The following is a 26,435-nucleotide window of genomic DNA, read 5'->3' as shown; positions in this document are numbered from 1 at the left end:
AAGTCTCCTCCAACACCACAGTTTAAAAGCATCAATTCTTTGGGGGCGCAGCTTTGTTTATAGTCCAACTCTCACACCCTTACATGACTACTGGAAAAACCATGGCTTTGACTTGACGGACCTTTGTTGGCAAAGACGGACCTTTGAGGGCTTATCAGAAGAGGGAAAATTTGGATATGCCCCTAAGGTTATAGCAAACCCTTATCTCCGGGTTTAAGAAACACCCTTAGGAAAGTTAATTACCGATATTTAACATTCACGTTAGAAAGACTAAAACTTGATTTTCATTTTTCCATTGAAAATGACAATGCAATAAACAGAAACATAATTGAAAAAAATTTAAAAAAGGAGAGAAGAAAATAAAAACAAAGCGGATTAAGAGAAGGAAAAATGAGAAAGACAGGGAGGTGGGTCGGCCTTTCCAAACACCTCGGGCCCCACCTCCGACGGGCTCGGGTAAACCGAGCCCCGCCCTCAGTCCTGAAAGGGGTCCCACCCCAGAGCTTCCGTGAGACCCTCGTTCTAGCCTCGCCTCCGTTCACCGTGGCTCCACCCCATTCTGGGAGATGAGCGCCTAAGCGGCGAGTGCGGGGGGAGCCAGGCGGGACTTCCGGCGTTTGAAAAACTTCCGGCGGGAACCGGAAGATGTTGTCTAGCACACAGACTCACGGAGCTTCTGACACGCCGGGCGGGAAGGTGAGCCGAGCGTCCGCTTTCGCGGGCTTCCTGCGGGCTCGCTGGAGCCAGGTGCCCGGCCTCCGATATTTTTGGGACCATTAAAAAAGTTCTGAGCGATCACTAGGGGAATAACATCCGTTTTTAAAGTGAGGAGTTTCATTACATATTACTGCAGTATCCCATACCCTACTCCCTCGGAAAACCCATCCTAGCTGCTGCGTGTCACCTGGCGCGTCTTCTCAGTCAAATTTCAGCACTTAGCACATAAGCGCAGTTGTGGGAAAGCCGGGTAGACCTAGATGGTTTTCATACCTCAAATGAGCGGAGGTGGGGTAGGAAGCGCTCTTTTGACCCTCAGATCATGTCCCGGGCAGAACCTGCTGCATCCTCAGCTCTGTGCCTGGGGGCACACTGATCTGGGTTGTGTGTGGGGAGCTTAGTATCTTTAGCTTTTTATTCTTGGGCGGGTCAGGTTCACAAGGAAGAGTCTTTACACACTACTCCCTAGATGGTAGGAATCTGGCGGCTTTTTTGGGAGCACAGTGGGAGAAGGGGACCGGGAATCTGTATGGTTCCCCTACCAACAGCTGTTCTTAGTATCCCCTAGTTTAGAGACTCTGTTTTACCTTCTCCGGAGAAGAAACCTCCAGACTTTCCTGGGGCGTTTGTTAAATTCATGAAGCAGAGTAGAGCTTGTAGAGACATTCCTTTGCCTCAGACAGCATACACCCAGCTCTTACTCCCTTTACCCTTAGTTCTGAGGTGTCAGATACTGTGTCCTGTGCTTTTTTTGGAGGATACTGCAGAGAAAATTCGGAGAAGGCAATGGCAACCCACTCCAGTACTCTTGCCTGGAGAATCCCAGGGACGGGGGAGCCTGGTGGGCTGCCGTCTATGGGGTCGCACAGAGTTGGACACGACAGAAGCGACTTAGCAGCAGCAGAGAATGTTTGGTTCAGAAATGCTCCCACTGCTGACTTGGGGGTTTAATTTTTACATAGTAAAATCTGCTAATCTTTTAGGCTTTTGGAATTTTGAGTCATGCCTAGAAAAAGCTTTATTCTCCCATCTCCACTCAAAGTTATGAAAATAGTCTTCTTTACTTTTTGTAGTACTGTAGTTTTTTTTTTTTTTTTTAATTTGGTACCTTTATATCATCAGTGTGGAATGTATTTTTAGTTCATGGTGTGGAAGCAAGAATTAAACACTTGTTTTCCTGCAGAGGATAGCTGGTTGTTGTAATACTACTTATTGAATAATTCATTTCTGTCCTGGTTTGAAATGCCATCGTATCATGTGCTGACTTCCTCTGTTTCTGTGTTGTGGTACAATACATTCAACACAGAAATCACAAGTTATCTATTCCTTTATGATCAGTATCAAGGAGCACTTATTTAAGGAATGATGGCCTTGAGAAACATAAAGTTTCAAAAAGGGGGTGAAGGAGAAGATGGAAGAATTTTCTGTCTACTTCCTTTTGTTCTGGTTCCCTCGGGGTGCTTTCCTGTCCAGTATTTCTGTACCCACTGTACTGAGTTGAGGGGTAGCTGCCAGGAGGATGTGTTCCCTTTTTTTGTGACAACCCCTTTGGTATTTCTGGGAGGTGTTCCTTCTCCCAAAAGAAATTAGAACAGAGGCATTATAATGTAGGCTTCGTTTAGGAACTTGTTGAAAGGTTTACAAGCATGGTAGAGTCCAGTGTAGTTTTTAGGTTTGACATACGTTCTTTAAGTAGTAAAATTTATCAGCTAAAGCAAAATTTGTGTATTGTATGACATCTCTGGCTGTTTGACTCTTTTTTTTTTTTTTTTCCATTTAGAGCTGGGCCTTTGAATTTGGGAAATACTTTCTAGTGGCATTTGTGATTTATTATCCTACTTAAATATTGTGAAATTTTATAATAAGGGACTAGATTATCTTGTTTTAGGAACAACCTGGCTGCTTAGTCAATCAGCATCATGTAATTGACTGTCAGCTTTGTAGATCGGCATCAACTGTACTCTTAAGAAGATAAAGAAGAGGGAAGACATTTCTTGTCTTTGAGATACAGTTTAATATTATTATTTGCTGTATGATAAGTTATCAAATAATACTTCGAGTATATGCAAGCCTATAATTCTGAAAAAAAAAATTAAGAGTTCTCACCCTATAGGACTTATATTTTTCCAAAGATGGCCCACACTCACCAGGCTTTTGAAGTTATTGGAAGGCTGTTAGCTGCCCTTATAATTGGCAGCCATAGAAGGGAAAACAAGTGTTCAGGCTTGTGAATGATTGTCATTTTTTTCCTCCTATGGCATTTTCTAGCAGAAGAGCTATTGGAGTGTTAGTTTTCAATGGCACATCATTTTGTAGACAAAATAAGTTATCAGTCATTCAAGGGATTTAAATCATGGTGATTTCATGTTGTATTTCTTCTTCTAGATGTCATCATTGCCAAGAAGAGCAAAAGCAAAGGTCCAGACTGTGATATCCAAAGATGAATTCTCTTCTTTCTCTGAGTTGTAAGCATACTTGTTTTATATGGCGTGGGAGAATGATGTATATTTTAGGGATATGCATTCTGTCATTTACTAACTTCAGAAGTCATTTTTTTTGGAAGAAGGCTTTGTTTTTTCATTCATTCATGCAACAAATATCTATTGAACTCACTGTATTTATTGAACAGAGCTGTGTTCCAGGCTCTGTTTAGGTGTTGATGATACACTGTTGAACAAGGAGAAAGTGACCAACTAAGTATATAATATAATATTTACACTAGAATATATGATCCATGGGAGTAAAGAAGTTTTTTATGTTTATTTAGAGCACAGTTTCTCAACTTCAGCACTATTGACCAGATAATTCTTTGATATGGGAACTGTCTTTGTAGGATCTTTAGCAGCATCCCTGGTCTCTACCCATTAGTTGGTTATATTCCCCCTCCCCCACCTGAGTAGTAACAATCAAAAATGTCTTTAGATATTGTTTAAAAATGGAAAACCTCACCATGACTATGGTGTGACATGACCCATTTACTATTTACTACTTAAGGTAATAAATGATTTCCTATGTCTTGAGTATATGGTTGTGTATATTGGTTAGGTAAGAGGAAAATGAAGGGAGACCTGTAATTTACAGTGTACTGGAGGGTATTTCTGGTCAAATTTCTTGGTTCAGTTCATAGTCTGTATTCACATCACTACATTTTATTTTAAACACCTACCTTTTTTTTTCAAGAAGCATATGTCTCTTTTTCAGAAACCTTTAGCATTTGGCTTCCGTGTCCTGAAAATTTTTGTTGTTTTACTCCCAGATCATCTGCCTCTGAAGATGATAAGGAGGACAGTGCCTGGGAACCCCAAAAAAAAGTCCCCAGAAGCCGTAAGCCACCTGTTTCCAAGGTATCCAAACCAAAGAGAATACCACGAGTGAAGAACACGCTGCAGATCAGCGATGGCTCAGAAGACATGGCTGTCAAGGAGGAGCTGGTAGGTACTTTAGCTGGATAGAGGGAACCCTGCAGTGTCTTTTTTTGTTTTTTCTGGAGGGCAGACACATGTTTATTGCGGCTGAGCCCCCTGCAGTGTCTTCTTAATTCATGATGCTACTTTCTCCTTATATGGACTAGGAAAAACCGGGTAAATGGCATAAACTGCGGAACAGTGGTGTCCTCTGCCGGGGGTCTTAATAGTATTTACCATCAGATCTATCACACTGGAGGAAGAAGAATATTTATCACCTGGCACATATGTCTGTCTTGCCATAAGCAAACACTGTATCTGCACCAATCTGGATTAAAAGACACCAACAACAATAAATTATAGGCTTTGTTGCAGTATCAAAAGAATTATGTGTTTCTAAAAATCATTCCCTGTGGTATTTCTAAAAATAACAGCTTCCCTAGTTCATTTAAAAGAATAACTCTCTTAATATGCAGTGAATGCCTGACTTCCCAGGGACTCATTTATTGTGGATAGAGGGAGAATTACATTGCACCTTGCTGTGCCCTTCTATCAGGCTTTTGAATTGAACTTTTCTCCTATCAGCCAGTACCTCTGTTTCTTCATCTTTACAGGCAAACTTTTCACTTTTAGTGGGTAGGTGAGTAGGTTTTACATATAGCTAAGAAAACCACAATCACAGAAAACTGACCAGTCTGATGACATGGACCACAGCCTTGTCTAACTCAATGAAACTATGAGCCATGCTGTGTAGGGCCACCCAAGACAGATGGGTCATGGTGGAGAGTTCTGACAAAACATGGTCCACTGGAGAAGGGAATGGCAAAGCGCGTCAGTATTCTTGCCTTGAGAACCCCATGAACAGTCTGAAAAGGCAAAAAGATAGGTCACTGAAAGATGAACTCCCCAGGTCGGTAGGTGCCTAGTATGCTACTGAGATTGATGGAGAACTAACTCCAGAAAGAATGAAGAGACAGAGCCGAAGCAAACACAGCACCCAGTTGTGAATGTGACTGGTGATGGAAGTAAAGTCCCATGCTGTAAACAACAATATTGTATGGAAACCTGGAATGTTAGGTACATGCTACTGCTACTGCTAAGTTGCTTCAGTAGTGTCCAACTCTGTGCAACCCCATAGACGGCAGCCCACATGAATCAAGGCAAATTGGAAGAGGTCAAACAGGAGATGGCAAGAGTAATCATAGACATTTTAGGAATCAGCAAACTAAAATGGACTGGAATGGGTGAATTTAACTCAGATGACCATGATATCTACTACTGTGGGCAAGAATCCCTTAGAAGAAATGGAGTAGCCATCATGGTCAACAAAAGACTCTGAAATTCAGTACTTAGATACAGCCTCAAAAATGACAGAATGATCTCTGTTCATTTCTAAGGCAAACCATTCAGTGTCACAGTAATCCAAGTCTATGCCCCGACCAATAATGCTGAAGAAGCTAAAGTTGAAGAGTTCTATGAAAACCTACAAGACCTTCGAGAATTAACACCCAAAAATGTCCTTTTTGCTATAGGGGACTGGAATGCAAAAGTAGGAAGTTGAGAAACACCTGGAGTAACAGGCAAATTTGGCTTTGGAGTACAGAATGGAGCGGGGCAGAGGCTAACAGAGTTTTGCCAAGAGAATGCACTGATCATAGCAAACACCCTCTTCTAACAACACAAGAGAAGACTGTACACATGGGCATCACCAGATGGTCAACACTGAAATCAGATTGATTATATTAGCAGCCAAAGATGGAGATGCTCTATACAGTCAGCAAAAACAAGACCGGGAGCTGACTGTGGCTTAGATCATGAACTCCTTATTGCCAAATTCAGACTTAAATTGAAGAAAGTAGGGAAAACCACTAGACCATTCAGGTCTGACCTAAATCAAATCCCTTACTGCTATCCTTGGAAGAAAAGTTATGACCAACCTAGATAGCATATTCAAAAGCAGAGACATTACTTTGCCAACAAAGGTCCATCTAGTCAAGGCTATGGTTTTTCCAGTGGTCATGTATGGATGTGAGAGTTGAACTGTGAAGAAGGCTGAATGCGGAAGAATTGATGCTTTTGAACTGTGGTGTTGTAGAAGACACTTGAGAGTCCCTTGGACTGCAAGGAGATCCAACAGTCCATCGTAAAGGAGATTAGTCCTGGGTGTTCTTTGGAAGGAATGATGCTAAAGCTGAAACTCCAATACTTTGGCCACCTCATGCGAAGAGTTGACTCATTGGAAAAGACTCTGATGCTGGGAGGGATTGGGGGCAGGAGGAGAAGGGGACGACAGAGGATGAGATGGTTGGGTGGCATTACCGACTCGATGGACGTGAGTTTGAGTGAACTCCGGGAGTTGGTGATGGACAGGGAGGCCTGGCATGCTGCAATTCATGGATTTGCAAAAAATCGGACATGACTAAGCAACTGAACTGAATGACTATACAGTGGAAGTGACAAATAGATTCAAGGGATTAGATCTGATAGAGTGCCTGAAGAAGTATGGATGGAGGTTTGTGACATTGTATAGGAGGCAGTGATCAAGACCATCCCCAAGAAAAAGAAATGGAAAAAGGCAAAATGGTTGTCTGACCAGGCCTTACAAACAGCTATGAAAAGGAGAAGTGAAAAGCAAAGGAGAAAAGAAAAGATATACCCATTTGAATACAGAATTTTAAAGAATATCAAAGAGAGATAAGAAAGCCTTCCTCAGTGATCAATGCAAAGAAATAGAGGAAAACAATAGAATGGGAAAGACTAGAGATCTCTTCAAGAAAATTAGAGATACCAAGGGAACTTTTCATGCAAAGATGGGCACAATAAAGGACAGAAATGGTATGGACCTAACAAAAGCAGAAGATATTAAGAAGAGATGGCAAGAATACACAGAAGAACTATACAAAAAAGATCTTCATGACCCAGATAATCATGATGGTGTGATTGCTCACCTAGAGCCAGACATCCTGGATGCAAAGTCAAGTGGGCCTTAGAAAGCATCACTATAAACAAAGCTAGTGGAGGTGATGGAATTCCAGTTGAGATATTTCAAAACCTAAAAGATGATGCTGTGAAAGTGCTGCACTCAATATGCCAGCAAATTTGGAAAACTCAACAGTGGCCACAACTGGAAAAGGTCAGTCTTCATTCCAATCCCAAAGAAAGGCAATGCCAAAGAATGCTCAAACTACAGCACAATTGCACTCATCTTACACAGTAGCAAAGTAATACTCAAAATTCTCCAAGCCAGATGTCAATAGCATGTGAACTGTGAATTTCCAGATGTTCAAGCTGGATTTAGAAAAGGCAGAGGAACCAGAGATCAAATTGCCAACATCTGTTGGATCATTGAAAAAGCAAGAGAGTTCCAGAAGAACATCTATTTCTACTTTGTTGTATATGCCAAAGCCTTTGACTGTGTGGATCACAATAAACGGTGGAAAATTCTGAAAGAGATGGGAATACCAGACCACCTGACCTGCCTCCTGAGAAATCTGTATGCAGGTCAAGAAGCAACAGTTAGAACTGGACATGGAACAACAGACTGGTTTGAAATAGGAAAAGGAGTACATCAAGGCTGTATATTGTCACCCTGCTTATTTAACTTATATGCAGAGTACATCATGAGAAATGCTGGGCTGGAAGAAGCACAAGCTGGAATCAAGATTGCCAGGAGAAATATCAATAACCTCAGATATGCAGATTACACCACTCATGGCAGAAAGCGAAGAAGAAGTAAAGAGCCTCTTGATGAAAGTGAAAGAGGAGAGTGAAAAAGTTGGCTTAAAACTCAGCATTCAGAAAATCAAGATCATGGCATCTGGTCACATCACTTCATGGCAAATAGATGGGGAAACAATGGAAACAGTGACAGACTTTATTGTTTTGGGCTCCAAAATCACTGCAAATGGTGACTGCAGCCATGAAATGAAAAGATGCTTGCTTCTTGGAAGAAAAGTTATGACCAACCTAGACAGCTTATTAAAAAGCAGAGACATTACTTTGCCAACAAAGGTCCATCTTGTCAAAGCTTTGTTTTTTCCAGTAGTCATGTATGGATGTGAGAGTTGGACTACAAAGAAAGCTGCATGCCAAAGAATTGATGCTTTTGAACTGTGGTGTGGAAGACTCTTGAGAGTCCCTTGGACAGCAAGGAGATCCAACCAGTCCATCCTAAAGGAAATCAGTCCTAAATATTCATTGGAAGGACTGATGCTAAAGCTGAAACTCTTAATACTTTGGCCACCTGATATGAAGATCTGACTCTTTTGAAAATGCCCTAATGCTGGGAAAGATTGAAGGCAGGAGGAGAAGGGTAAGACAGAGAATGAGATGGTTGGTGTCACCGACTCAATAGACATGTGTTTGCGTAAACTCCAGTTATTGGTTATGGACAGGGAGGCCTGGCATGTTTCAGTCCATGGGGTCACAAAGAGTCGGACCCAATTGAGCAACTGAACTGAGTGGAACTGAAGAAAGTATTGACTTGTTAGAAGAGTTTGGAGGTTTTTTATAAAGGGTGACATAGCTGCACTTAAAAGTAGCCTGGCCGTCTAATTAGGAAATATGTCTTAGTTGCGAGGTTCTTTGTTTTGGGGTCACTAACCCTTTGCGAATTTGATAATAGTTACGAACTTTCTCTTCAGGAACACATGCACATGCCCATCCTCCAAGTTTTAAAGTTTAAGAGTGTACAACTTAACCCTTGTCATGGCGACTTTTTGATCCTTTCCGTTATGCTTGATGTACGTATATTTTTTTTAAAGGGAAAGAAAGAATTCAATGGGGAGCATCTCAAGGGATATTGAGCTAGTTTTCTAGCTCAGTCAAAACACATGGAGCATTTGAGAAGATTTCATTTCATTGGTTTTTCATCTTGCCTTGGTGTAACCACCACTGAACAAAATAATTGAAAATCCTGTTTTGGGTGGAGCTAGAATTGGTAGTCTCTTAATAATTTTAAAATCTGTTGCTAGCAAGCATCGTAGACAAAATCCATCGTTATTCAGTCTCTTCCTTTCCATATTGCTATACTTTGCCAATCCACTGGCCATTCCTCTTCATTTGAAGAATTTAGCTCCAGCTTCATATCTTCCTCTCTGCCATCTTCTGTAATTTTTCTCACTGCTTTCCCTCTCCACCTGATGAGCCTTTTAGTACCTTGTGTTCCCCAGTTCTTTAACTTCCATACCTCCAGTGACTTTTTCTTCTCTGCCTTCACGCGCCGTCTCATGGTCTCAACCTGAATCTTGTCATGACCAGAAGCTGTGCTACCTCTGACATTTCTATTGTGTCTGTCTCACTTTTGTACCATCAGCTCACCATTTCCTGTCTTACTACTCTACTTGCTCAGATGCCCTCACTGCCACAAGTTTGCTATTTCTTCACAACTTCTTAGCAGTTCTCAGCCTAGGGAGCTTGGAAAAATGCCAATGCCTAGACCTCTTTTCCAAAGAATTCTGGAGGTGAGCTTGGTACCAGTGGTATTACTTTTTTAAAGCTCCTCATGTGATTGTTATGTATAGTCAGAGTTGAGATCCACTACCTAATCCTTTGACTCTAGAGCTCTGTCATTGTCCATCAGCCCCATTTTTTCCTACCTAATTTAGCCTAGATTACATAATCACTTTTTATTGAATAGTAAATAGTAAGACTATTTCAGTTCAGTTCAGTTCAGTTGCTCAGTTGTGTCCGACTCTTTGCAACCCCATGAATTGCAGCACGCCAGACCTCCCTGTCCATCACCAACTCCTGGAGTTCACTCAAACTCATGTCCATTGAGTTGGTGATGCCATCCAGCCATCTCATCCTCTGTCGTCCCCTTTTCCTCCTGCCCCCAATCCCTCCCAGCATCAGAGTCTTTTCCAATGAGTCAACTCTTTGCATGAGGTGTGGAGTTTCAGCTTTAGCATCAGTCCTTCCAAAGAACACCCAGGACTGATCTCCTTTAGGATGGACTGGTTGGATCTCCTTGCAGTCCGAGGGATTCTCAAGAGTCTTCTCCAACACCACAGTTCAAAAGCATCAATTCATTGGCACTCAGCTTTCTTCACAGTTCAACTCTCACATTCATACATGACTACTGGAAAAACCATAGCCTTGACTAGACGGACCTTTGTTGGCGAAGTAATGTCTCTGCTTTTGAATATGGTATCTAGATTGGTCATAACTTTCCTTCCAAGGAGTAAGCGTCTTTTAATTTCATGGCTGCAGTCACCATCTGCAGTGATTTTGGAGCCCCCAAAAATAAAGTCTGCCACTGTTCCCACTGTTTCCCCATCTATTTCCCATGAAGTGATGGGACCGGATGCCATGATCTTCGTTTTCTGAATGTTGAGCTTTAAGCCAACTTTTTCACTCTCCTCTTTCACTTTCATCAAGAGGCTTTTGAGTTCCACTTCACCTTCTGCCATAAGGGTGGTGTCATCTGCATATCTGAGGTTATTCATATTTCTCCCGGCAATCTTGATTCCAGCTTGTTCTTCCTCCAGCCCAGCGTTTCTAATGAGGTACTCTGCGTATAAGTTAAATAATCAGGGTGACGATATATAGCCTTGACGTACTCCTTTTCCTATTTGGAACCAGTCTGTTGTTCCATGTCCAGTTCTAACTGTTGCTTCCTGACCTGCATATAAGTTTCTCAAGAGGCAGGTCAGGTGGTCTGGTATTCCCATCTCTTTCAGAATTTTCCACAGTTTATTGTGATCCACACAGTCAAAGGCTTTGGCATAGTCAATAAAGCAGAAATAGATATTTTTCTGGAACTCTTGCTTTTTCCATGATCCAGTTGGCAATTTGATCTCTGGTTTCTCTGCCTTTTCTAAAATCAGCTTAAACATCTGGAAGTTCATGGTTCACGTATTGCTGAAGCCTGGCTTGGAGAATTTTAAGCATTAATTTACTAGCGTGTGAGGTGAGTGCAACTGTGTGGTAGTTTGAGCATTCTTTGGCATTGCCTTTCTTTGGGATTGGAATGAAACCTGACCTTTTCCAGTACTTCTTTTATTTGATCCTACATGGCTGACTTAAACTGAGGCACTAGGTGAGCCATAGCTTCTGCCTGCACTGAGCAGAAAACAACTTCACCAATGACTTGATTTGTTTTACATTAGATTCGTAACTGATTTGTTCTACAGTAGATTCATAACCTCAGACCCTTGATTTGCATCAGAAATACCTGGTAGACTACTGTTTTTTTTCCACCAAGTTTGATTTTCGACTTTTTTCTCTTAAACTTCCTTTGTTCCTTTCCCTTCTCACTCAGCTGATGCCATTGCCTTTTATTTATTTGAGAATATATGATGTTTCTCATTTTCCCATGACCAAGCTGAAACCAATTAAATAGTAATGACCAATTAAATAATGATCTGCTCATATTTGTTTCCACCTTCTATCCTGTTGCCACGGAGTAAGTGTCATTCCTCGTACCAAGGATGGGTTTGCCTCTTGGGCTTATGATCTCATCCTCTCATGTGTAGGGTCTCTGTTCCCTCTGTCATCGCCTTTCTTTTCTCTTGTCAGCTTTTCTTCTGCAATTGCTTCTGAGTATAAAAATGCTCTTTTACATCTAGTGTTAAAGAAGCCTTCCCTTGACTCCATATCCCTTTCCAGTTATCAAGCTCACACAGTACAAGATAAGGCTGTCAAGGCCAAGGCCTACTGACTGATTCAACTGGTAAAGATAATGAATCACTTTTTTGATTTAGACAGTTTACAACTTTCAGAGACAGTATAAAGTAGGATGGTCAGATTCTTCCTGGAGTTTTTGATTTAGTCATAGGCTACCTAATTAGCATTTGAAGTGTTATGAGTGATTTAAAAACCCATGAAGGCGAAAGAAAATGTACTGTGATTATTCAGTCTGTCAAAGATTCAGGTTAAATATAAGGAGAAAAAATATTTTCATGGCTTGTTAAGCTTGAGTATGTCACTGGGGAAGGCTGTAGAGTCTTAGAAGCTTTAAAAATGGAGCAATATTGCCATATGGTTTTGATCTGTATTTTGATCTAAACATGCTTAGATTCACCTTTTCTCAAGATTTTTGGTCGTTGGACTTCTTTACACTCTTAGAACTTACTAAGGACCCTAAGGGACTTTTGCTTATGTGGTTTATATGTGTGTGTGTGTGTGTATATATATATATGTATATATATATATATATATATACCATATTAGAAATTAAAAATGAGAAAATAATTGATTAATTAAAAATATTATTAAACCTATTTCATGTTAATGCAAATAACATGTTTTAGTGAAAAATAGGTATATATTTTCAAAACAACCAAAGATTAATGGAAAGAATGATGTTGTTTTACATTTTTGCAATTATCTGTAATGTCTGACATATAGAAGATAGAAGATAATTTAAATAAAAAAGAAATCCCAGCCTCTACACAGGTACGTATTTGGAAAAGTAATATGATGTTGATGTTGTAATAGCTCTTTTAGATAATTGTGGATATTTGATACTATATCCAAACTCAGTAAGTGGTACTTTCTAAAAGGTTTCTTTGTGGAATCTGTAACGACACTATATTCTGTTACATTAAAATCTGTTGGTCTGTTTATTGGAATGGATCTTTTACCCATGCATGAACTTGTAACATGTGTTGGTCATTAAGCAAATGATGAGGCTTCCCTGGTGGCTCAGTGGTAAAGAATCAGCCTGCCAGTGCAGGAGATGCGGGTTCAGTGCCTGCATTGGGAAGATCCTGTGGAGAAGGAAATAGCAACCCACTCCAGCATTTTTGCCTGGAAAATCCCATGGACAGAGGAGCCTGGCAGGCTACAGTCCACGGGGTCACAAAGAGTTGGATACGACTTAGCGACTAAACAACATTTGGAAAATACTGGTTCACAGATTTACTATGAGACAACCACTGCACATCAGTATGCATTGGCCTGCAGCAGAAGTTCTTTATGTGAACATTTGTGCTTTACGTACATTTCAGTACAGAGCATAAATACGAAAAAGGTGTGTTTTCAGGGATTGAAAATTTAAAAATTAATAACTTATACTGATTCATTCTTAAGTGAAACTGACAGTTGTTTTATTGCAAGTGTGTGACAGTGAAGGGAACAGTGAATAATAGTATGGCTTGGTGCACTGTCTTGGTTTTTGGTACCATTGCTCTTGTACCATTAGTGAAATGTCAAGTGCCTTGACATTATTATGAAAATAGTTGTGAACCTGCGGATCTCTTGAAAGGGTCTTATGTCTGTGAGCAACACTGATAAACATTAGATAAAATTTACTTGAAGACTCTAGTACTTGAAGATACTGTTTTTCTCTTATTTTGAACTCCCCAGCCTTAAGTCATTTTACTTTTTCTTTATTTCTTCAGTTACTTCCTTTTCTCTCTCCTGGTAATTCGTTTGGGTGTAGTAGCCATGATAATGATGGTGGTATCAGCAGATATTTGATTACTTATCATTAGCCAGGCAACATGCTCAACACTCCACTTGTATGATCTTACTTATTCTTCACAACCTGTTGTCAGATGCTGTAATTATCTTGGTTTTATAGATGAGAAAGCCAAGGCAAGAGATGTTAAGTGACTTGCTCATGGACCACAGATAGTAAGTCATAGAACTGGGTTTCTAAGTCAGGAACATGAATTTTTTCAGCATTTCAGGAACCATTCTATCTTGGATGTATTTATACCAGCCATGGTCATGAGTGTTTAAGACCAGTGAAAGTCGCTCAGTCGTTGCGACCCCATTGACTATACAGTCCATGGAATTCTCCAAGCCAGAATACTGGAGTGGGTAGCCTTTCCTTCTCCAGTGGATCTTCCCAACCCAGGGATCAAACCCAGGTCTCCTGCATTACAGGTAGATTCTTTACCAGCTGAGCCATAAAGGAAGCCCAAGAATACTGGAGTGGGTAGCCTATCCCTTTGGCAGTGGATCTTCCCGACCCAGGAATCCAACCAGGGTCTCCTTCATTGCAGGTGGATTCTTTACCAACTGAGCTGTCAGGGAAGCCTGCATAAGACCAGAGTGATGGTTTAATAATGCATAGTTTTGATATAACCATCACAAGGAGTTAAGTTCCTATGACTAGCACTGTCTCTCATCGGAGTGCTCTCATCTCATTGAAGTAAATAGAGAAAGTAGAGATGGAAGTGAAGTAAGAGATGAAGTAAGAGATGAAGTAGAGATGAAGTAAGTAGAGATGAAGTAAGTAGAGAAATGATAATCAGAAATTTACTTGATGAGCATGGGCTCAGATTAGGAGAATTAGATAAATTTTTTGGGTTTATGAATACCTAATGTGGTCAAGGTACTCTGCTTGTCACACTAGTTTTAACTGCGTAAATCTAAGGTAGTCTGATGTATCTATCTCACAAGACACCAGTCTTACCATTGGGACCAAATTATTCAAAATCTGTTTTCTGACTTTTTCTCTTCTTTGTGCATTACTTAGAATGCTGGTAAGGAGAAGGCAATGGCACTCCACTCCAGTACTCCTGCCTGGAAAATCCCATGGATGGAGGAGCCTGGTAGGCTGTAGTCCATGGGGTCGCTCCGCTGAGGGTCGGACACGACTGAGCGACTTCACTTTGACTTTTCACTTTTATGCATTGGAGAAGGAAATGGCAACCCACTCCGGGGTTCTTGCCTGGAGAATCCCAGGGACGGGGGAGCCCGGTGGGCTGACATCTATGGGGTCGCACAGTTCGGACACGACTGAAGTGACTTAGCAGTAGCAGTAGAATGCTGATCATATTTGCTTTTTACAGATCTCCTTTTTCTGCTCTTCTGGGGCTGAGAACTCTTGTATGATTTACATATTCCTTCTTTAGCTATGTCAATTAATTTGATCAGGTTATTATCAGCTCTTATGGACTTCGGGGAAAATTCTATTTTGGTACCTCTATTCTTACCCATTTTGTTCCAATTACAAATGCAATACTGAGAGGGCTATTTAATGTATATAATTTCCAGGTTAGGTGGTGATGGGTGGGAGTTAGGATGAGGGTGTGGTTTGTAGTTTCTAGTATTTTCAGTAGTCAGTAATTCTGGGAAAAAATATCTGCTAGGAGAGGAAAGTGAATGTTTACTGACATTTAATTTGGGAGTTCTTTTGTTCGAGTTTGTGCCATCTGCTTCACTCAGGTAACTGAAAACAGGCTAGCTTGTGAAATTGAAAATTCCATGGGGCAAGGTCTGTATTTTATTTCCCACTCTAGTGTCAAAACAAGTGCCAAATGTCCTTGCTTCATTCATGAGCTGTCACCCGGCAGGTGGGTGGTCCAGAGAATAACCCCTGGACACCTGTGTGTACTGCACTGCAGGCTCCTACGAAGAAAAAATGCCTGGTACTACCATGCTGTCCTGCCATGTTTTCTTTCAGCAAAACGGGTAGCAGGTGTAGCCTGTTGAGTTTTATGAACCTGTGTAACTCTTCTCTCATAAAGGGTTGACTTTTTATTGCAGATGTTAAATCTTGTTTTTTCTGCCAGGTGTATACCTTTCCTTTACTCATTAAAAAAAAAAAAGAAACCTTTTATTTCTAGATAATTGTAATTTCACATGCAGTTATGAAAAATAATACAGAAAGATATCATGTACCATTTATCCAATTTCCTCCTATAGTAACATCTTGAAAAACTGTAGTTTAAATATCACAACCAAGATATTGACATTGATAAAATCCCAGTGATCTTACTTAGATTTTTCCAGTTTTATTTGTATGCATGTATGTGTATATGTGGGTTAAATTCTGTGCAGTATTACCCTATGTGTAGGTCTCTGTATCCACCACACAGAACAATTCCATCACCACAAGGATCCCTAGGATTGACCTTTTATAGCCACACCCACCTCTCCCCCAACTTCCACCCCCAACTCTGACCCCCCCAAGTAACCATTAATTTTTTCCAGGAATATTATTTAAATACAGCTGTACAGTATGTAACTTTTTGAGGTTGTCTTTTTCTTTCCACTCAACAATTTCCTTGAGACTCTTTCAAATTACTGTCTATGTGAATAATTTGTGCCTTTTCATTGCTAAATAATATTCCAGGGCCATTGATTTTTTTTTAATCTTCTAATTCTCATGTGTTCTCTTTGTGGTTTGCTAGAATAACTCTGTTGCTATTGCTGATGCTGATTTAGAAGACAAAAACAAAATGGAGACTGGGCAGACTCTGAAAACAGCAAAGACAAAACGGAAAAATTTAGCTCAGTCACCTTCAGCTCGGAGGACTAAAAAGCTGAAAACTGAAGAAGAAGCCAACAAAGCCAGCAGCTTAGAGAGCAGAAATAATAGCACAGAGATGCCGTCCACTAGCGCCACGTGGGAAGGTGGGTGCAAGGAAGAGGAGAACAAAGACGACTTCACATGTGGTCAGTCCCCTTTGAAGAAAGTGAAGACGGAAATGTGTCCTCAGGGGCAGCCTGTCAGGCTTCCGGCAAATACCAGTAATATTGAGGAGGTGGAAATGAATTGGGACATAGTACAGGTATGCACAGCCTTATTCTGTCACTTCAGGTTGATTCTTTTTGACTGAGGGGAGACCTGGGAGTTTTCAGTTCCCTTGTCACTTTTGCCAGTAGGCTTTGGCTCTTGGGTACGTTGTTTGGTATTATAGCTTATTGTCATTAATTCTTTAGTTAAAAGCTGTGACCTCAGGAAAGTAGATTTCTTTCCATGGTGTTCTAGTGAACATGAACATGTATTCTGTAAACAGATCACCTCAACAGATTGGGCCTTCCTAAGTTCCTTGGTAAGTTTTTTCTTTGTACTTGGACTGTAATGCCCCATAAAAGCAGTGCAAGTGATTAAGTCATTGGCTGTTAGTACATCTATTTAGCTCTTAGTGTAATGTTGTAATACACTATGAACCAGGCCTAGTAACTTCTTAAAGGAAATTTCTATCCAAATTCCAACTTGGGCTCCCATAATTATATTTCTTACTACAGGAGAAATCATATTTCTTCCAGTTTCTTTGACTAGCTTTGAGGATGGTAGAGAAGACCTGAGGAGTGACTCATTAAACAGTGATTCCCAATGTTTTGTCCACCCCCAACACACTCTGTGAACATTTCAGACTTAATCATAGCAGTACCCCTCAGGGTGGATGGGGATCACCTCCCTCCTTATTGTCTGACGCACGGTGATTCTGACGAGTGCTCCTTCCTCTGCTGGGAGATACTGCTCTAGAGCCCAGTGCCTCTGCTGGGAAATACCACGTCTCAGTCTGGAATTGTCTGTGTGTTACCTTTCTCTTCAGAGGAACTTCTTTTTACCCATGGTGCCTTTTCTATTACCTACTAGTTGAACATTGCCAGTAACTTTTAATTATGATTTTTCTTCTCTCTGACTCATTAAGGAATAGAATGTTGCCTCATAGCTTTCTTCTCATCCCTGAACAGTCCAAAATTGAAAAACAGCATAATTAGGCTCCTTTCTATGCCTTTTCTTTTTTTCACGTAGGCCTACAAGGAAGTGTTTTAAAAGACATTTAAAACAGCCTGCATCAGGTTCACCCTGAAGGCTTTCTTAACATGCAGATCCCTTGGTTCCAATCCAGACCTACAAGGGCAGGTGGGTGTGTCCCACTTCCCTTCTCCGCCTTAACTTTTCAGCCTATCTCTGCTGTTGACATAGATCTACCTCTAGTAGTTGACCCTGAGTAGGAAGGAGGGGGAAGGTTTCAAAGCACAGGAAGTCTCTTGAACTATTTAAATAAGTTTTGCAAAATGAAGTCGGGTTAGTTATTCTATGAAACTCTGCTTCACACCCATATCTCATAATCTGTGTAAAAGAAAGACATGAAAATAACCCTGCCTATGACAGTTGTTTACAGGTAATAGAATCATGCTTCTAGTGAGCTTAAGCAGAAAAGAGGATGCAGGGGCCTTTCGAAGAATGCAAGGGACAAAGCGTGATCAAGTCTCCTAAGGCCTTGAACCAGAAATTGGAAAACTGAGGACCTGAGGAAGCCATTTTCTCTATTTCAGAGATTTCATGATCACCCATTTTCACCCCTTCTGTGTTTGAGTTGTTGTTTTCTCTTGGCAGATCAGAAAGCAGATTAGATTTCCCTACTTCTTTACGAAAGGTGGGAGATGACAGCCTCACAATTCATTTACCATTAGTTTTAGCTAGTGAAGAGGGAAAAGTGTACAGTGAAAACAGGTCTGCGGCTGCCAAAAGGTGAGTGGCAGAAGAAGAGCAGCCAGGAGTAAAAGTTTCATCTGTAAACCGATAGCAGGAATGTCCATGTGATGTTTAAATATCAAATGGAAGTAAGCTTTCAAGTCTAGAACTATTTTATGGCCTTTGACCGTATTATCTGGGTAGTATGAGTGTGCTTGTCTTTCCTTTCAATTCTAAGCATTTTTTTCTCCTTATATTAATAGTGATTTTTGGCAGCCCAAACAAGCCCGTTCTCAGAATGTGCCACTCCGTTGCATGTGAGTTGGGAGAAGTGGTTGCCTCAGCTGTGACCTTTGCTGAGCATCCTGAGGACCACTAGTAAGCTCAGCATTTTCTAGATGGGTTTAGGAAAATTGCCTGGGGAACTTTAGGTGTGACTTACTTGTTTGGGTTTTTAAAAGATATAAACAGGTACAGTCATCTTTGTCTAATCTTGAATTGCTTTTAAATCTTGTCATATATGTGGACTTTCTATACTATTTTCCATAAGCAGGAGAGAGAATCATTTTATCTGCCAAACATGTTGAGAATAGTGTCAGGTGTTAAAGGGAAACAGGCAGAGCAGAGTGAGAGTCAGCAATGCCAAGTCCATCAGCAAGACAATCAGGAAGGCTTTGGACATTGAGACTCAGTGAAATGCTTGTGGTATACATATTAACTGCCACAAAATGAAATGCATGCTCAAGTTCTTTGGGGAAGTTCTGACAAGTACCTCCTTAGTAAGGAATGGTTGATGGAAATTAACTGTATAGGAATTATTCAGTCTTGAACATAAGGGAAATGTTATTTATATTTCCTTCATTTTAAGGACCATGGACCCTGCCCACCATGATACCTTGATCCTCTTAACTTTTTCCTTTCAAGGTGTTTTTTTTTTTTTTTTTCAACACTAAAGTTCCATAACTTTTTCAGGAGCATCACTGTCTTGTTTGGGGAGGGACTTTACCTATAAACACACTCTGTATCTATTTCCTAATCAGGTTCTGGGATCACCAGACTCCTCAGGGAGAAACAACCTGCTTCATCGCTTTTCTGCAAACTGCAAATGTGTGGTTGCCTTAAGAAATTAGTTTTTGTTAAAGTATGTTATATCATTAAGCAAATATATTGTGAATACCATAACCTTTATAAGAATTTGAAGAGATGACTAGCTACAAGCAGTTTTTGAGAAAATTAAATGCCCTAAAGTGGTGATTGCTATTATGTAGTCTATTTTGAGGGAGGTGGGAGTAGAGGAGCCATATGCAATATATTAGTAATGTTTGCTAAATCAGGGAAGAGGAGTGAGCAAAACCTACTTATTAGCCATTTTCCCCATTCTTGCAAGAGATGATGTGGAAATAATGTGGGTGAGGAAGACCACGGGGTGACAGAATAGGGGAAAGAAGTGGGACGGGAAGGAGACGAATGTCTCTGAGTTAACTTTCTCACAGCACTTTTACACATAAGCATGTGTCACTTGTTAGGAGGAATTAAGTAAAAACAGTTGGATTGACCCTTGCTTTTTTATAATTTAGCTGGAGGTATTTCTTATGGACCTTAAAACAAACTTTCTGAAATATATATGGAGAAAATTGTACTAAAGTACTTCACTTCAACTTCATACACCTCAGTTCACTTCAGTCGGTCAGTCGTGTCCGACTCTTTGCGACCCCATAAATTGCAGCACGCGAGGCCTCCCTGTCCATCACCAACTCCCGGAGTTCACTCAGACTCACGTCCATCGAGTCCGTGATGCCATCCAGCCATCTCATCCTCGGTCGTCCCCTTCTCCTCCTGTCCTCAATCCCTCCCAGCATGAGTCTTTTCCAGTGAGTCAATTCTTCGCATGAGGTGGCCAAAGTACAGGAGTTTCAGCTTTAGCATCATTCCTTCCAAAGAAATCCCAGGGCTGATCTTCAGAATGGACTGGTTTGATCTCCTTTCAGTCCAAGAGACTCTCAAGAGTCTTCTCCAACACAACAGTTCAAACGCATCAATTCTTCAGTGCTCAGCCTTCTTCACAGTCCAACTCTCACATCCATACATGACTACTGGAAAAACCATAGCCTTGACTAGATGGACCTTAGTTGGCAAAGTAATATCTCTGCTTTTGAATATGCTATCTAGGTTGGTCATAACTTTTCTTCCAAGGAGTAAGCGTCTTTTAATTTCATGGCTGCAATCACCATCTGCAGTGATTTTGGAGCCCCCAAAAATAAAGTCTGCTACTATTTCCCCATCTATTTCCCATGAAGTGATGGGACCAGATGCCATGATCTTCGTTTTCTGAATGTTGAGCTTTAAGCCAACTTTTTCACTCTCCTCTTTCACTTTCATCAAGAGGCTTTTGAGTTCCTCTGCACTTTCTGCCATAAGAGTGGTGTCATCTGCATATCTGAGGTTATTCATATTTCTCCCGGCAATCTTGATTCCAGCTTGTGTTTCTTCCAGTCCAGAGTTTCTCATGATGTACTCTGCATATAAGTTAAATAAGCAGGGTGACAAAATACAGCTTTGACGTACTCTTTTCCTATTTGGAACCAGTCTGTTGTTCCATGTCCAGTTCTAACTGTTGCTTCCTGACCTGCATATAGGTTTCTCAAGAGGCAGGTCAGGTGAGCTGGTATTCCCATCTAAGTGTTCAAAAATGTAACCGTGTAATAACTTTCCAGTTCAAGAAACAGAATGTTACCAGCAGCCTAGAATCTCTTTATACCCCTTCTTAATCCTGTGTCCCCTTTCCTAAAACCACTCTTCTGACTTCTAACATCATACATAGTTTTGCTTTTGCAGTCTTTGGGAAACTTATTTGTGTGGTAAAATAAGTGATGTAATAAAGTAAATAGGTTAGGGTGAAGAGAACAGCAGTAACAGAGAGCATTTCAGAAGGGAGGTGTCCAGTTGCTGGTTTGATTTTTGAAAGAATAAAAAATTCTTTCTCTCAGTGCTAGTCATTTAAGTGTTATTTAATTTAGATATAAGTTATTTTAAACTGCAGGTGCTGCCTGGATTATTAAAGCAATAGTTTAGTTGTTGATACTCAGAAGTTTTCTTTTTTTAACTGAGAAGATGGGAATAGAGACTTTGAAGAGTAGATTCTCAGGCCACTTGGAGAGAAGGCCATTTTGTTAGGGGTTTTGGACACCATGACGGCACCATGTCTCCTCTGCAATGGGATTCAGGAAGAGAAGTGAGACAACTTGATTAATTTGTACTTTTGCATGAAGAATATCATCTTGCTTTGCCCACAAATCAAATTTTTGAAGTGGTAAAAGAGCATCAGTTTTTATATCTGTAAAATGAGAATCAGTTTAGTTCAGTTGCCCAGTCGTGTCTGACTCTGCGACTCCATGGACTATAGCCTGCCAGGCTTCTCTGTCCATGGCATTTTCCAGGCAAGAATACTGGAGCAGGTTGCCGCTTCCTACTCTAGGGGATCTTCCTGACCCAGGGATCAAACCTGTGTCTCTTGCACCTCCTGCATTGGCAGGTGGATTATTTAGCACTGTGCTACCTGGGAGGCCTGCAAGAACAGTAAAAGACAATCTGGGCTGTGGGGAAGAAATGAAGAGTAATGCTTTTATGAATGCAGTTTGAGATGCCTAATAGGTTTTCAAGAGAATACATCAGGTAGCTTACTTAAATGAGTCCAGAGTGCATGCAGAAGAGAGCAAGGGCTGGAGATATGAAGCTGACTTTCTCCCCAGAGAGTTGGTATTAATTCATCAGAATGCATAATAAGATGTAGGCCTAAAGGATTTCAGGTACACAGAGGAATGAAAGTATCCTCAGTAGTCTCTGGAGTTCAGCCATTTATTTCATCTGTTGTTTTGAAATTTAGTCTGTTTTATATATTGCCTTAATTTTGTTGACAAGTTGATAATGACAGTTCTTTCATAAGTTTTGAATTTTTCTTTAATTTTTGGCATATCTTGAGCAGTAGGATTGAAATAATAATATAACATATGCCTTTCATGCTTTACTTCAAAAATCCGCTTAGCTTTTGAGAACAGTGACTGAAATTACATTTTATTTTTTCTGTTCTCCAGGCTAACTTCTCTGAACTTTTCTGCTTACATGTACCTTTTGCTGAGACCTATAGACTTTTTAAAAAAATAATTATTTTGAATGTGGTAAATGGGAGTCATAGAAAATGCCAAAGACACAGAAGGATCTTCTTGCCCTAACTCTAAGTCAACCAATTACCTTTCCCCCAAATAAGCCATGTTCCAAGTTCTTGTAATTCATTCCATATCAGTTCATACAAGAGTAAGTTACATGGTATTCTTCTCCATGGGTGTATAATTTATTTACCAGGTCCCCATTTTAGACTGGTTTTTGCTGACTTCTACCACACCAGAAAAAGTTGTTCAAAAAATATCACCGTAAATAAGTGTCATTTTCCAGAAGTATGAATATGTCAGAACAAAATTCCCAGGAGTGTAGTTGCTGGATCATAGAGTTTATGCATTATAAATTTTGATAAATACTGCCAATTGTTCTTCCTCCAGAGGTTATAGCATTGTACTTTCTCATTAGCAATAATTGAAAGTGCCTTTTCCCATCATTTATGCCAACACAATGAGTTACCAACTTTTTAATCTTTGATGCCAATCTGAAAGGTTAAAAATGCTTATCTCATTGAGATCTGTAGAATTTGGATGATACAAAGTGGTTTTTATTGGGTTTTATTGAATTAGTGAAATGACTATTCTGGGATTATCAATATATATTCTATATTTCATGCAGTTTTCTTTTTTTAAAACCACAGCAGTTAGTTTCTAAGTGACTGGAAAACATTATTTGATATTACATTTTAAACCATATGTTATAACATAGATGTTTACTTTTCAGGGTTTTAAATCACTAAATGTGCTTAATTTTCAGGTTTTATCTGAGAGAACTGATATTGAACTTTGGGTTTGTGCCAATATTATTCGTCTCTTTAATGATGATAACACAATTCCCTTCATTATACGTTATCGAAGAGAGCTTATTAATAATCTTGATGCTGATTCCTTGAGAGAAGTTCAACAAACGCTAGAGGAGCTACGGTAAGAAACCTGGGAAGGGGTGAGCTTTGTGTAAGTGGAAAGAGGGTATGTGAGCCAATGAGGGGAAACAGTGAGAAAGAGAATGATAGTATATTTTAACAGTTCCGATATTTTGTTTTCTTGATTTGTTGTAATCTGAATATAGTCAATACCCTCCTAAAAGAGGAAGCCAACTTCATTTTACTTATTTAGAGGTATTCAGAGTCCCTCTGCTGGTGTGTTCATGCATAGCTTGGGCATGAATCTGCAAAAGGTGGTTTGCATTATTAATATGAATTTGAATGTCATCTTCTCTCATAGAAGTGATTTTGCATAATGCAAAATTAGAACTACCAGCAGGAAACTCAGGAAAATACAGTTTCATCTAAATCTTCAATAGCTTTTGTAAAACTGTCCTCCTAATAACTTTAAAGTCCCTATTAAATGGAGAGTTCTTTGACAGTATCAAGTTTGCTAGGAAATAATGTATATTTCCCTTTTCTATTCTTTTAAAGGATATAGTAATTTAATGGTAGTGGATTGTAACTTGTTTATGATTATAGAATGGAAAACACCCTTTAAAAATATTATTCCTCTGGACTTATTGTAAGAACTCAGAAATAAGCATACCAGAGACTATAAGTATCTAACTATATTATTCAGTAGAGTTTATTTAAACACTCTTCCACATTCATTTATTTACAACATGTATCCTACCTGCCAGGTGCTATGTTGTTGATACCTATGTTCTTTAACAAGGATCTGATTTAAATTGGATATACTCTTACCATCAAGCCATTCTGAAAGTGCTAAGGATTATTTTTATTAATAGAACAAGCCTAATAATTTTGGAGGGACTTACATCTCACTAACATTTCTGTCCCTTTTGTGGAATTTCTTTTGGTGCCAGGAGGATTCAAATGCTAATATGTTGGAAGTTATAGTTCATTGAGAAGCAGAATCAATTAGCCAACCCAGAAATATAAATGACAGTTTAATCAAGTGGTTTCAGAATCAGATCTTCCAGGGCTAGTCTAATATAATCAAGCATAAAGGGCTGCAAATCGGAGATGACAGGTCCTAAGAGGGCCAACCACTGCTCATCTCCAACTGATCATAGTATGCAGTCTTCTCTACTCAAATTGCTGGATCTCCCCATTTTTGAAAAACCAGTAATCTGAATTTTGATGTAAAAAATTTTGTAGGTCAAGCAAAATCATCTACAGGCCATGTCTAGAAATTCAGCAGTTTACAAATTCTGAAGTAAGCTCTCTGTTTGGTTGAAGACAAAGTAATGAAGAAAATTTAAGGATTTGGGGGTTTGGAATTCGGGAGAGTGTCACAAAAAAGCAGGAATAGTTTACTTAAGAAAGTTAAAAGTATTCTACCAATTAGTTTCTTATTGAGTGAGGGACAAGTAGGAGCTTTATGTCAAGATTACTATTATTATTATTTTCTTTTTCTCTAAAAAGCATTTCAGCTACAACAGAATTCAATTTCTGGGCATCTATTAATAAAGGAATACATTAAATATTAGTAGAGGACTGTTTCTCTAAGTAAGTGTGGCAATGATTAGTAGTGACTTAGAAGATCTTTTTATGTCATATAGAGATTTCTTTTTGGTAATTAGGTATGGTATCTGTTTTTCTTAAGCTTTTTCTATGACTAGAGCATGGTTTTCAGTGTGTTAACTGCTACTCATCAGTGAGTAGTGAAACTAATTTACTGGGTCATTACCACTTTAACAAAAATGAAATAGAGAATAGGAAATATGAGTGCAGTTTTTGTAGTAAAGGTGAATATTGTTTGATGAAAGTATCATATGTTTATATAACTTTATTATTAGGTTGGTGCAAATGTAACTGTGGTTTTTGCATTGTTGAAATTTGCTGTTTGATGTTGAAATACATTCTTAATAAATGTGGTTATGGTTATACATCTTTTTAATGTGCATTTCTCGCTTTATGTTTTTTTGCTGATGACTTCTTACTTACTGTTTATTTTATATTTATTTTGGACTATGGAAAAGATGCTAGAAAAAAGCAAACGAGCAATTTTCTTATTTGAGTTCAAAATGGGTCATAAAGCAGTGGAGATGACTCACAACATCAGAATGCATTTGGCCCAGGAACTGCTAACGAACGTGTAACACATTGGTAGTTCAAGAACTTTCGCAAAGGAGATGAGAGCCTTGAAGCTGAGATGTGTGGTGACCAGCCATTGGAAGTTGACGATGACCAATTGAGAGGACCAACAAAGCTGATCCTCTTAAAACTACGTGAGAAATTGCCGAGGAACTCAGTGTCAGCCATTCTATGGTCATTCAGCGTTTGAAGCAAATTGGAAAGGTGAAAAAGCTTGATAACGTGGGTACCTCATTAGCTGACCAAAAATGAAAAAAATCATTGTTTTGAAGTGTTGTCTTCTTTTCTTCTCTTACTGTGCACAACAGTGACCCAGTTCTTGATCAGATTGTGACGTGTGACGAGAAGTGGGTTTTGTGTGGCAATCAGTGATGACCTGCTCAGTGGCTGAACTGAGAAGAAACTCTAAAGCACTTCCCAAAGCCAGACTTGCACCAAAAATGGCCATGGTCACTGTCTGGTGGTGTTCTATCCACTTCAGCTTTCTGAATCCCGGTGAAACCATTATATCTGCAAAGTATGCTCAGCAAATTGGGGAGATGCACCAGAAACTGCAGTGCCTACAGCTGGCTTTGGTCAACACCAAGGACCCCATTCTTCTCTACAGCAATAACCGACTGCACGTTGCACAACCAACACTTCAAAAGTTGAATGAATTCGCTACGAAGTTTTGCCTCATTTAGCATATTCACCTAACCTTTCACGAACCTACTACCACTTCTTTAAGCATCTCAACAACTTTTGCAGGGAAAATGCTTCCACAACCAGCAGGAAACAGAAAATGCTTTTTGAGAGTTTGTCAAATCCCAAAGCACAGATTTTTATGCTGCACAAAAGAGGAAGCTTATTTCTCATTGTTAAAAATGTGTTGATTGTAATGGTTCCTATTTTGATTAATAAAGATGTTTTTGAGCCTTGTTACAATGATTTAAAATTTGTGGTTGAAAACCCCAGTTACTTTTGCACAAACCTAATGAATATGAAA

General features: G+C 39.7%; 1 protein-coding gene across 2 annotated transcripts in view; it reads left to right on the top strand.

Moving 5' to 3' along the window:
* Positions 1 to 603: 603 nt before the first annotated feature.
* SRBD1 (S1 RNA binding domain 1) overlaps positions 604 to 26,435 on the top strand; it is a 231,318-nt gene continuing 205,486 nt past the window's right edge. For both annotated transcript variants that reach the window (XM_040224734.1, XM_040224735.1), the window contains exons 1-5: positions 604 to 696; positions 3,103 to 3,182; positions 3,974 to 4,148; positions 16,211 to 16,591; positions 23,161 to 23,327. In XM_040224734.1, the coding sequence (XP_040080668.1) occupies positions 646 to 696; positions 3,103 to 3,182; positions 3,974 to 4,148; positions 16,211 to 16,591; positions 23,161 to 23,327 (854 nt within the window). In that variant the 5' untranslated portion in view covers positions 604 to 645. The remainder of the gene's footprint in view (positions 697 to 3,102; positions 3,183 to 3,973; positions 4,149 to 16,210; positions 16,592 to 23,160; positions 23,328 to 26,435) is intronic.

Source organism: Oryx dammah, unplaced genomic scaffold, assembly GCF_014754425.2.
Source record: "Oryx dammah isolate SB20612 unplaced genomic scaffold, SCBI_Odam_1.1 HiC_scaffold_25, whole genome shotgun sequence".
Taxonomy (NCBI): domain Eukaryota; kingdom Metazoa; phylum Chordata; class Mammalia; order Artiodactyla; family Bovidae; genus Oryx; species Oryx dammah.
This window is presented reverse-complemented; position numbering and strand designations above follow the sequence as displayed.